A 10,230-nucleotide genomic window follows, 5' to 3' on the forward strand; every position below is an offset into this window, starting at 1 on the left:
CACATCGTATCACACCATTCCCTTTTCATTCCAATGGCTCCCTGTTGGGCTGTATGATCAAAGATTGTTTTTAAATTTACGTTTTCATAAATTTTATTATGTGTATGTTATCCCAGTGGTAGGGTGATAGGGACTGTGATTTTCTTTCTCATGTGGAACTTCCACATATGGAAATTCCCTGTTCCAATGTAGGTTGACATCTTGGCAAATTTCAGCCTTATAGTTTCCTAAACCAGATCACCTTGATATTAAGTGACCTGTCCATCATCACATAGCTGCCACATGTCAGGACTTGGACCCAGCTTTCTTATCCACTATGCCATTATTTGTTGTTTCAGTTGTGTCTGACATTTTGTGACTCATTTTGGGGTTTCCTTGGCAGCAATACTGGAGTGGTTTGCCATTTCCTTCTTCAGCTCATTTGACAGATGAGGAAACTGAGGCAAACAGGGTGAAGTGACTTGTCCAGGGTCACACAGCTAGTTAGTATCTGAGGCTAGATTTGAGCTTGTCTTCCTGATTCCAAGCCTGGTTCTGTTTACTGGGTTGCCTATCTGCCCTTATACACTGTATATCTCTATATAAATAAGTTTATATAGAAAACTCAAATGTACACCCATTGTGCTCAAACTTTTTTTTTTGATTGACAACATGCATGATATCGGAAGGTTTGGAGACCATTGTGGCCACATCATTGTTGATTGATGAGTTATGATACAATAAAGTTTTGGAGACTTGATCTAGTGTGCAATGGAAAAAGATCTGAGTTTGGAGTTAGAGGATAGTAGTTGGATTCCTACCTGCTACCTAGATGCTATGTGACCTGGACAAGCCCATCAAGCTCTCAGCCCCAATTCCTTCATAGGTGGTAAGCCTTCCCTTGTTTTTTTGCTGCTCTACCATCCTTTATAAAGTGTATTATACCTTGGCCTGGCTCGCTTCCGGTAGCAAGGTGGTGCAGGGAAGAGAGTGCTGGAATCAGGAAGACCTGTCTTCAAATGTGACCTCAGACACTAGCTATGTGGCCCTGGGCAAGTTACTTAACCTTGTTTGCCTCAGTTTCCTAATCTGTCAAATGAGCTGGAGAAGGAAATGGCAAACTACTCCAGCATATCTGCCATGAAAACCCTAAACAGGGTCACAAAGAGTCGGACTGACAAAACAATCTCTATCTTCTCTGCTAGATTACCTAGCAATACCACTACTAGGTTGGTATCCAAAAAGAGGTAAAACCTCCCAAAGTGAAAGGACCTATATGTACAAAAATATTTATAGCAGCTCTTTTCTGGTCGCAAAGAATTGGAAATTGTGGATATGTCCATCAATTGGGGAATAGCCAAATAAATTGTGGTATGTGATTATGATGGAACACTATTGTGATATGAGATGATGAGCAGAATGCTGGATTTACATGAGCTGATGTAAAGTGAAATGTACTGTGTACAAAGTAACAAGAGTATTCTAAGATGATCAGCTGTGAATGACTTGGCTACTCTCAGCAATACAGTGATCCAAGACAACTCTGAAGGACTTATGATGAAAAATGCTATCCATCCCCAGAGGAAGAACTGCTGGTGTCTGATTACAGATTAAAGCACTTTTTTGGGGGGTGGGGTAATGAGGGTTAAGTGACTTGCCCAGTATCACACAGCTAGTATGTGTCAAGTGTCTCAGGCTGGATTTGAACTCAGATCCTCCTGAATCCAGGGGCTGGTGCTTTATCCACTGAGCCACCTAGCTGCCCCCCAAACTGCTTGCCTTCTTTTCTGTAGTTCCAATTTTAGTATATGTGCTGCCGAAGCGAGCATGAATTGCTTGCCTTCTTAAAGGGGGTGGGGTGGGTGGGGAGGTAGGAAGGAAGAGAATTTGGAACACAGTTTTAAAAACTGATGTTAAAAATTGTTTTCATACATAATTGGGGAAAATAAAATTAGATGGAGCTGCATGAAGGCAGTTATGCCGTGTCTAAACTTTCCATCGTTTCTGCTTTTCTAGCTCAGTGCCACCTACTTTGTTGATAGATCTGTGAAATGGGCAGATTGGCCTAGAAGATGGATCGCCAAGGTGACTTCCATCTTCCAGTCCGTGATTTTACAGAGACCCAGGGTGGGGCAGGGTCTTGTCCAAGTTTATTTTGCTCCAAAGCTGTGAAGGAGCTTTGACCCTGTCCGAGTCCGGAGAGTCCGCACCCTGTGCATCACCTAGACACGGTGCAGAAGCAAGGAGCGTCCACCCGTCTCGTAAGACTGAGAACCAAAACCGGGAGCCTGGAGGCTCTCTGCGGACCATCGACAGAGGGCGGGAGAGCGCTGGCGAAACCTTCGCGGCATCCGTAGAAGGAATGAGGCACAGGAAAACAGGGCAGCTGGGCTTTCGTCGCCACGTGACCCGCACATTTCCGGTCCTTCACCGGCTCTGTTCCCCGGCCTCACTTCCTCCACTAGCTGGGGAAGGGATGCGGGCGCTGGGGTCGCGCTGAACCCCCGGTGAGTCGAGGTCGGGCCGGACGGCCTGCCCCTGACCTCCGACCTCCCCCGTAGGCCGCATGGAGGGCTCTCAGGAGGAGGGAGGGGAGGGGCCCGGGCTGCGACCGCCCCCGGGAGCTGTGGATGCCGTCCTCAGGCACAGCTCGGCGCTGCCTTCGGGGGCGGTCCAGGTCCGGGGCTACGACTTCAACCGCGGCCTGGACTATGGCGCTCTCTTGCGCGCCTTCGCTACCACCGGCTTCCAGGCCACCAGCTTCGGCCGCGCCGTGCAGCAAGTCAACGCCATGGTGAGGAGGCGGGGCTAGGGAAAGCAGGGCTGGAGCGTGACGAGGGAGGGGCGGGGCTGGAGAAGAGGAGTGGGTCCAGGCCAGGTTTGGGGGCGGGGCCATGGCCGGGGGGCGTGGCTACAGCGAGGGTCCTTGGAGGAAAGGGAGCCAAGGCAGGGCCGGTCATTGCCAGCGTTATAAGGAGTGGATGAGGGAATTTCTGATAATCCAACTGTATAGAAAGATCCCAGAAGGGGAGGCCCGGTACCAGGGGAGCCAACCACAAAATTTGATTTCTGCGGGTCCAGGGCGAAGGCCCGGCAAGAGGGTAACCCAACCTTAGGGTAAAGGGGCACTTCAGGCTTAGGGAAATTAGGGACAGTGGGACCCTGAGGGGACCCTCAAAGCATGAGAGGCTGTTGGCAACAAGGGGCCCGGGTCAGTGCCGGGGTGAGTGGTGAACCGACGTTGAGCTACTGAAAACAGGATCCAGTGTGTGTCATTGTGTGCACCTCTGCCCAATCCAGGATTGAAGGGATTCAATCAGGAGACAAGTTCAGGTTTCCCTTTACGATTTTCTCTAGGTTCCAGTTTCTTCATCTATGGAACGACTTAGGGCATATTATCTTTAGGTGGGCCCTACTTCCCAGCAGACCTGAGTTTTAGGTTTGGGGAGATATCAGTGTCACTCCATCTTTTCTCCCAGATTGAAAAGAAGCTGGAGCCCCTTGAGGAGGAGGAGGAGAATCACTCAGATCTGAACCCAGGACGTCGGCCAGTGAGTGGCTGCACCATCTTCTTGGGCTACACGTCAAACCTCATCAGTTCTGGTGTCCGAGAGACCATTCGTTACCTGGTGCAACACAATATGGTGAGGGAGAGTGGCTGGGGTCAAGGCCTGGAAACCCCAGGGAACCTAGTTCAAAGATTTCCTTTGGAAGGGGGCAGGGCAGGAGTTTGGGGGGAGGGAGGCTGGAATGCCACCTAGGCCAGGGGTGATTTCTGCTGTGATTTTCCTGGGCTCGGCCATGCAGGTGGATATTCTGGTGACAACTGCAGGTGGTATAGAGGAAGATCTGATCAAATGCCTGGCACCCACATATCTGGGTGAATTTAGCCTGAAGGGGAAGGACCTGAGACAAAATGGCATCAATAGGTAAGGGGGTGGCAGTGGCAAGCCACTGTGGAGGCTTCTTCTCTGCCTCAGAGCCCTGAAGTGACTGACCCCTAACCCTTCAGGATTGGAAACCTACTTGTACCCAATGACAATTACTGCAAGTTTGAGGACTGGCTGATGCCGATTCTGGACCAGATGGTTCTGGAGCAAAATACAGAGGTGGCCACATTTGGGGGGGTGGGATCGAGGGTCTGGGGAGGGCATTCTCCAAGGGACCAAAAGGAGTGGGGCCACTAGGGACTGGGAGGGAAAGTATTCCTTGAGGTCAACAGACCCAAAGGCCTGTCCTTTCCTAGGGGGTGAAATGGACCCCATCGAAGATGATTGCCCGATTGGGCAAAGAAATCAACAACCCTGAGTCTGTGTATTACTGGGCCCAGAAGGTATGGCATAGTATTGAAAAGGGTGTGGAGTGTTAAGATTCCTGTCCAAATATCCCTGAAGCCCTGTCCCCCTGATCTTTGAACTTGATGCTTTCCCATTTTTTATCCTCTTCTCCTTTGGCCCAGTGGTTGGGGAGGGGGAGAGTATGGACAAGGAAGGGACTCTTGTATCCTCACCTGTCATGACTTCTGATTCCCAATCCCACTGTCTAGAACAACATCCCAGTGCTAAGCCCGGCTCTGACAGATGGGTCTCTTGGGGATATGATCTTCTTCCACTCATATAAGAACCCAGGACTGGTGTTGGACATTGTGGAAGGTGAGCTTTTCCCCTACCTCCTAGGGCCCAACAGTAGGGCCGGGTGGTGTGGCATGAAGGGGAAACCGAAACCATGGTATAAAGGGGATGATGGCATTGGGAAAACAAGGAGCCACTAGTAAAGCCTGATCTTTTGCCCAGATTTACGCCTCATCAATGCTCAAGCCATTTCTGCCAAGTGCACAGGCATGATCATCCTCGGGGGAGGCCTGGTGAAACACCACATTGCTAATGCTAACCTCATGGTAAGGGTGTCTTTCTCTTGGGGACTTTGTACTGTTTGATAATAATGCTCTGTCCTTCCATTTCAACCTGGAAAGTTCTTGCCCCTCACTGTTTGACTGTCTAGATGTTACTGTGAGTCTAAGAGTACTGTATAATGGTAAGTTTGTGACTTGGAGATAGGAGGGACCTGGGCTCAAATCCAGCTTCTGACACTTGTCCTGTGACAAGTGGATAAGTGGGGGGCAGCTAGGTGGTGCAGTGGATAAAGCACCAGCCCTGGATTCAGGAGGACCTGAGTTCAAATCTGGCCTCAGACACTTGACATTTACTAGCTGTGTGAAACCGGGCAAGTCATGCTGCTGTGAGGATTAAGAGATGATATTACCAAAGCACTAATTCGAGCTGTTGAGTGTCAGCTGCACCCACTCTCCCTCATCTCCCTTCAATCCAACAGAGGAACGGGGCCGATTATGCTGTCTATATCAACACGGCCCAGGAATTTGATGGCTCAGACTCAGGTGCAAGGCCAGATGAAGCTGTGTCCTGGGGCAAGATCCGAATGGATGCAAAGCCAGTTAAGGTGCATCTGGTCTCAGGCTGGGGTGTTGGGGGGTAGCCTTGGGCCTCTAGTTACTTAGTTCTCCCTTTTTTTCTAATTTCCTTCCCCAGGTGTATGCTGATGCCTCTCTCGTCTTCCCTCTGCTTGTGGCAGAGACTTTTGCCCAGAAAATCAGTGCTTTCACTCCTGAGAAAAACAATGACTGAGCAGCTAGTTCTAACAAGGATCTGGAAGCTGGGGGTTCTGGGATCTGACCCCTCCTATTTATTGTCTCACAGTTAGTCTCCAGACATCCCCAACTTTCATTGTGCCCTGGTCAAGGTTAGCAAATACCTAGGCCTGAGTGAGATGCAGGTTTCTTTTGGGGCAGGTAATGGTACACATCCCTAAGGCCAATAAAGTCCATGCGTCCCATGCAGGTATGTCTGTGCTGCCCCTCAAGCCGGCAGGTCATCTTCTGCTACAAAAGATTCTTCTCGCCAGCACTGGACAGTGCCTTCTGAGGCAGTCAGCAGGCAGGGCTCAGTGGGGTGGAAGGCCAAGGACTGGACTACACCTCGGCCCACAGGCAGGGTCAGAGCCAGAGTGCCCTGTGACAAGAAAAGACTGCAGTGAGGAGAGAGAGGGCAGGTTCGGGCTTAGGGGAGGGCGGGGAGATGGGGACACTCACCTCTACCAGGTCCCAGAAGTAGACGCTTCCATCCTCAGAGGCACTGACCACATGGGTATCACGCTCGCTTAGGCAGCAATCCAACTTGTATTCACGATTCTTGTGCCCCATGTACCTGGGATGGGGAAACATCAGGCTGGCTCCTAAGAGATCGAGTTTTCCCCTCTTACTGTGAGGAACATGCACTTGAAGCTTTCCATAGGGTAGTCTCACTCTGCTTTATCTAATGCTCTTCCTTCTCTGTGCCTAGGCCTGGAATGTAGTTGTTTCTGTCTGGCTTTGTTGAAACCCCCCATCCTCATTCATTCCAGACCCAACCCAGGCATGCCCTCCAACTGTGTTAAGCTTTCCCAGACTCCCCTGGGAAAGTCATCTCTGATTGGTGCCCCTCTCACCATCTTGTATTTTATAATTGTACACCCACATCCCCCATCATGGCTTTCTTTGGGTCAGTTTTCTGTGCCTGGAGAGCTTAATTGTACATGGACGCTTAATTGAAAGGCCGCCTGCCTGCTTTGTTGGCCTACTCACTCTCCAAGCAGCTCCCCTGTGTCTTTATCCAGGAGTCGAAGGGTGGAGTCAAGGCTGGAGATGAGTGTGCACTGGCCATCTTTGCTAAAGCACACACAAGTGATGGGACCTGCAAAGGGGTAGGCTCAAGCATTAATGTTCTCAGCTGTGCTCTCCCAAGCCCCTTGTGCCCATACTCACTTCCTACATAGTCTGCAGCCAGCTCTCCCATCCGAAGGTCATAGCGTCGTGACCGTCCATCCACAGAACTGGGGAGAAAGCAGTGAGAGGGCTTAGAAGTGTCAAGGCTCTGTCTGACCTCTGCTAGACACATTCCTCTTCTTCTTTCCCTCTGGTACTCACCCTGCTAGGATTTCATGGTCTGACAACTTTATACTGGATATACCATCTTTGGCTTCATCTAGGATCTGGACAGGGTCGGGGCGTCGTGACCGGCAGTCCCAGCATCGGACGCTGGAATCAATGGAACCTGTAGCCAGAACCCAGCTCCCAGTCAATGAAAAGAGGGCAGGACCTAGGCTCTTGAAGCTTCCCTATGCCCCCAGAACTCTTAACTTACCAGATACAATTACCGTGGCTTCTTCATTGAACTGCACACAATTCACCTTCTGTAAAGCCACCATGGGATGGGGTAGAGGAATGATTGGTCAATATGGGCTACTGTATGAGGCCACAAGGCCCAGCCAGAACCAAGCAAGGGTAGTTTAGGTTGTGGGATGGAGCAAAGGAATGATTTGGTTGGCTAGGGTTTCTTGGGAGAAGTGGCCCCTAAACTGGACTTTGAAGGCAAAGGAAGCATAGAGGGCTATGGTAGAATCATGGGTAAAGTCTGATTGCCAGGGCCTCACATCAAGTAGAGCATAGTTCAGGGTCTGGGGGACTACATTCAAAGGACTCGGGTTGGGGGTAGGGTGGGAGACAGATTCTCTGGGATGGCAGGGCATGGGGCAACCTTGAATCCAGCCCCTGCCCCAGTCATTCTAATCTCTGTTCTTACCCCTGCATGGCCCCGGAATTTTCGGAGAATCTGGCCCGATGCCACATCCCAAAACAGAACAGCTCGGTCGCTTCCCCCAGAGCATAGGCGGCTGTTGTCAAATGAGCTGGGAGGGTAGGGTGGGAGAATACAGGGATCGTTCAGGTACAGGAGGTGCCTATAGGAAAGCCTGGGGTGGGGGTGCAGAAGCTGGAGAGAAGTCTGAGTGGGAGGCAGTTTACAGTTTGTGGGTACATAGATGAAGACAAGGCAGAAAAACATCTGGAACCAAAGGAGTTCTGCCAGGGGAACATCTTGGGAAGAACAGAGGCCAACAGGGGCAATCAGGGAGGGCCTCCAGGAGGTGGCAATGAAGCAGATGCTCAAAGGAAGAGGCACGTTCTGAGAACAACTTAAGAAGGGATGGGGTGGGGTGGGGGCTCTCACCCTGCAGCGTCCAGCACCTCGGCCCCGTGGCCACTGTAGGTCCGAAGCAACGTCCCCCGCAGTGGGCTCCACAGGGAGAGGGACTTGTCACTGCCACAGGTCAGGCAGTATCGCCCATCAACTGCAGGGAAAGGGAGACCTCGAGCCCTCTCCACTCTCCCTGCCTCCTTCCCCACCTTCCCTCTCTTCTCTCCCTCTCGCCTTCCCTCTCTCCCTCCCGCCTTTCCTCTCTCCACACTCCCTCCCTTCTTCTCTCCACTCCCCCGCCCCCTCCTCCCTTCCTTTCCTCCCCCCCCCCTCCTCTCCCGCCCCTCCTCCATGTCCTTTTCTTCCCCTCCTCGCCATCCTTCCTCCCCATCTTCCCTTCCCGGGTAGGGAAAGCACGGACCATTGAAGCGCACGGCCCGCACGGCTCCCTGGCGGCATGGCAGGCTCCGTACGGACTTCCGAGGCAGCTCTGGCTTCGTTGGTCTCGGCTCTGGGAACGCCATGTTCGCGGCGGTAACTGGAACGGAAGCGTTCGAGTCTGTAGTGCTACACCTTAGAGGTTCCCCCACGCTTCGGTAGTTGTATGGTACCGGAAGTGCCGGCGGAGGGAGCGGAAGGGGCGGGGTCAGGACCGGTGGTTCGCGTGTCTTCTTTCCTACCCTCCAGCTGCACACCCCGCCCCTTCCCGGCCCGGCAATGTCCGCGAACAACATGTCGGACCCCCGGCGTCCCAACAAGGTGCTCAGGTGAGTATCTGACCCCGCTTCTGCCTCCAAACTCAGAGATTTCCTGACTGTGAAGCCCATTCCATAACTGCAATCTGCACTTAGAGATCCTAGGAGGAAAAGCTATTTCCCTAGACTCCCCAGCCTGCGCTTAGAGATCCTTACCTGGGAAAGCTGGTTATGTGTCTATCCTGTGCTTGGAGATCTGGAGAGGGAAAGTGATTCCTTGTGTTTCCCTACCGAGAGCTTGGGACAGGAAAGCCTATTCGTTGGGCTTGGAGACGGGCTGGCAAAGCCCTTTTCTGTGTCACCTTCGTGTTCCCAGGTACAAGCCACCTGCCACGGAGAACAACCCGGCCCTGGAGGATCCCACTCCGGACTACATGAACCTGCTGGGAATGATCTTCAGCATGTGCGGCCTCATGCTCAAGGTGCAGCCCTAGAACGGGATGGGGAGGGTCTCTGAGGAGGCACCCTGGGTGAGAATACATGCCCCTGGGTTGAGGATTCAGGCCTCCGTTTGAAGGGATCCTGGGGTTCCTGGTCAAAGGAGGAAAGGACTCCATCCCAGCCTGATTCTGGCTTTCTTCTCGAACCCAGTTGAAGTGGTGTGCCTGGATTGCTGTCTACTGTTCCTTCATCAGCTTTGCCAACTCTCGAAGCTCTGAAGATACCAAGCAGATGATGAGCAGCTTCATGTAAGTCCTGGTGATTGGGCAAAGTCCTAGGGAGGGCCCTGGTGTTGAGAAGGAGAGGCAGTATCCTTGATCTCCCCCACCCCTTTCCCCCCACCTGTCAAAGGATTGAAAGAGCCCCAGTTCTTCCTGGGCTGTTTGTAGCCCCAACCTCACTCTCTTTCCTCCCACCCAGGCTCTCCATTTCTGCTGTGGTGATGTCCTACCTCCAGAACCCCCAGCCCATGACACCCCCGTGGTAGACACCATCTCCTAGCTCTTCAGCCCGGACCTCAGGAGCTTACGGCTTTTACTATTGGTTCCTGGGCCAGAAAAAAGGAAAAAAAACCCTAGAAACTGTTTCATTCCTCACTTCTATGTTCACTTCCCAGCCTCTGATCCAAGTCTGGGGCCTCAGATTGTGAGTTCACGGTGGAACGTCCCCACTCTGACCTTACCTCCGCTGAAGGATTGTCTGTTCTTGGGCCTTGGCCCTGTCAGTGTCCTCCAGCCCCAAATTCCTCTCCAGCTTTTCTGCCCGCAACACCCTGGGCAGAGGAGGATTCTGCACCTGTCTGGCTCCTCGTCACATTGTCTATCCTTCCTTCTGGGCCAGAGTCCTTCCCAGGAGGCCGAGACTGGGCACTGACGCCTTCGGGCCGGGGCAGGCCGGGCTGGGGGTGCGGGTGCGAGTTTGGGGCTCTATCGCTTGTAACTACTTGTAGCAACCAATACAGATGGATGTGTAAGAAAGTTTCTCTCGGCTCTGCTTATTCTCCGCCTCTCCTCTCGGGCCCCGCCTCT

General features: G+C 52.3%; 3 protein-coding genes across 9 annotated transcripts; 2 read left to right on the forward strand and 1 right to left on the reverse strand.

The window, feature by feature from the left end:
• Positions 1-2,295: 2,295 nt before the first annotated feature.
• On the forward strand, positions 2,296-5,833 carry DHPS (deoxyhypusine synthase). Of its 6 annotated transcripts, XM_043988301.1 has the most exons (10): positions 2,296-2,486; positions 2,623-2,773; positions 3,459-3,623; positions 3,787-3,908; positions 3,992-4,088; positions 4,226-4,312; positions 4,526-4,631; positions 4,773-4,876; positions 5,311-5,436; positions 5,526-5,833. In XM_043988301.1, the coding sequence occupies exons 2-10, from the start codon at positions 2,771-2,773 to the stop codon at positions 5,619-5,621; spliced, it is 906 nt and encodes a 301-aa protein (XP_043844236.1). In that variant the 5' UTR covers positions 2,296-2,486; positions 2,623-2,770; the 3' UTR covers positions 5,622-5,833. The 6 variants fall into 6 exon arrangements, with proteins under 6 accessions (XP_043844236.1, XP_043844256.1, XP_043844229.1 ...); XM_043988321.1 differs by having other exon boundaries at positions 2,384-2,773; positions 5,375-5,436; XM_043988276.1 differs by having other exon boundaries at positions 2,390-2,773.
• Positions 5,834-5,852: 19 nt separating this feature from the next.
• On the reverse strand, positions 5,853-8,561 carry WDR83 (WD repeat domain 83). Of its 2 annotated transcripts, XM_043988337.1 has the most exons (9): positions 8,428-8,538; positions 8,040-8,160; positions 7,614-7,719; positions 7,176-7,224; positions 6,959-7,085; positions 6,797-6,864; positions 6,617-6,725; positions 6,086-6,200; positions 5,853-6,005 (listed from the first exon to the last, which is right to left on the reverse strand). In XM_043988337.1, exons 1-9 carry the CDS (start codon positions 8,528-8,530, stop codon positions 5,853-5,855), a joined length of 951 nt encoding a protein of 316 aa, XP_043844272.1. In that variant the 5' UTR covers positions 8,531-8,538. The 2 variants fall into 2 exon arrangements, with proteins under 2 accessions (XP_043844272.1, XP_043844264.1); XM_043988329.1 differs by having other exon boundaries at positions 6,086-6,228; positions 6,617-6,864; positions 8,428-8,561.
• WDR83OS (WD repeat domain 83 opposite strand) lies at positions 8,535-10,179 on the forward strand. The gene is made up of 4 exons (XM_043988350.1): positions 8,535-8,773; positions 9,078-9,183; positions 9,353-9,450; positions 9,623-10,179. The coding sequence occupies exons 1-4, from the start codon at positions 8,724-8,726 to the stop codon at positions 9,687-9,689; spliced, it is 321 nt and encodes a 106-aa protein (XP_043844285.1). The 5' UTR covers positions 8,535-8,723; the 3' UTR covers positions 9,690-10,179.
• Positions 10,180-10,230: the final 51 nt, after the last annotated feature.

The sequence above is a fragment of the Dromiciops gliroides genome, chromosome 1, assembly GCF_019393635.1.
Source record: "Dromiciops gliroides isolate mDroGli1 chromosome 1, mDroGli1.pri, whole genome shotgun sequence".
Taxonomy (NCBI): Eukaryota; Metazoa; Chordata; class Mammalia; order Microbiotheria; family Microbiotheriidae; genus Dromiciops; species Dromiciops gliroides.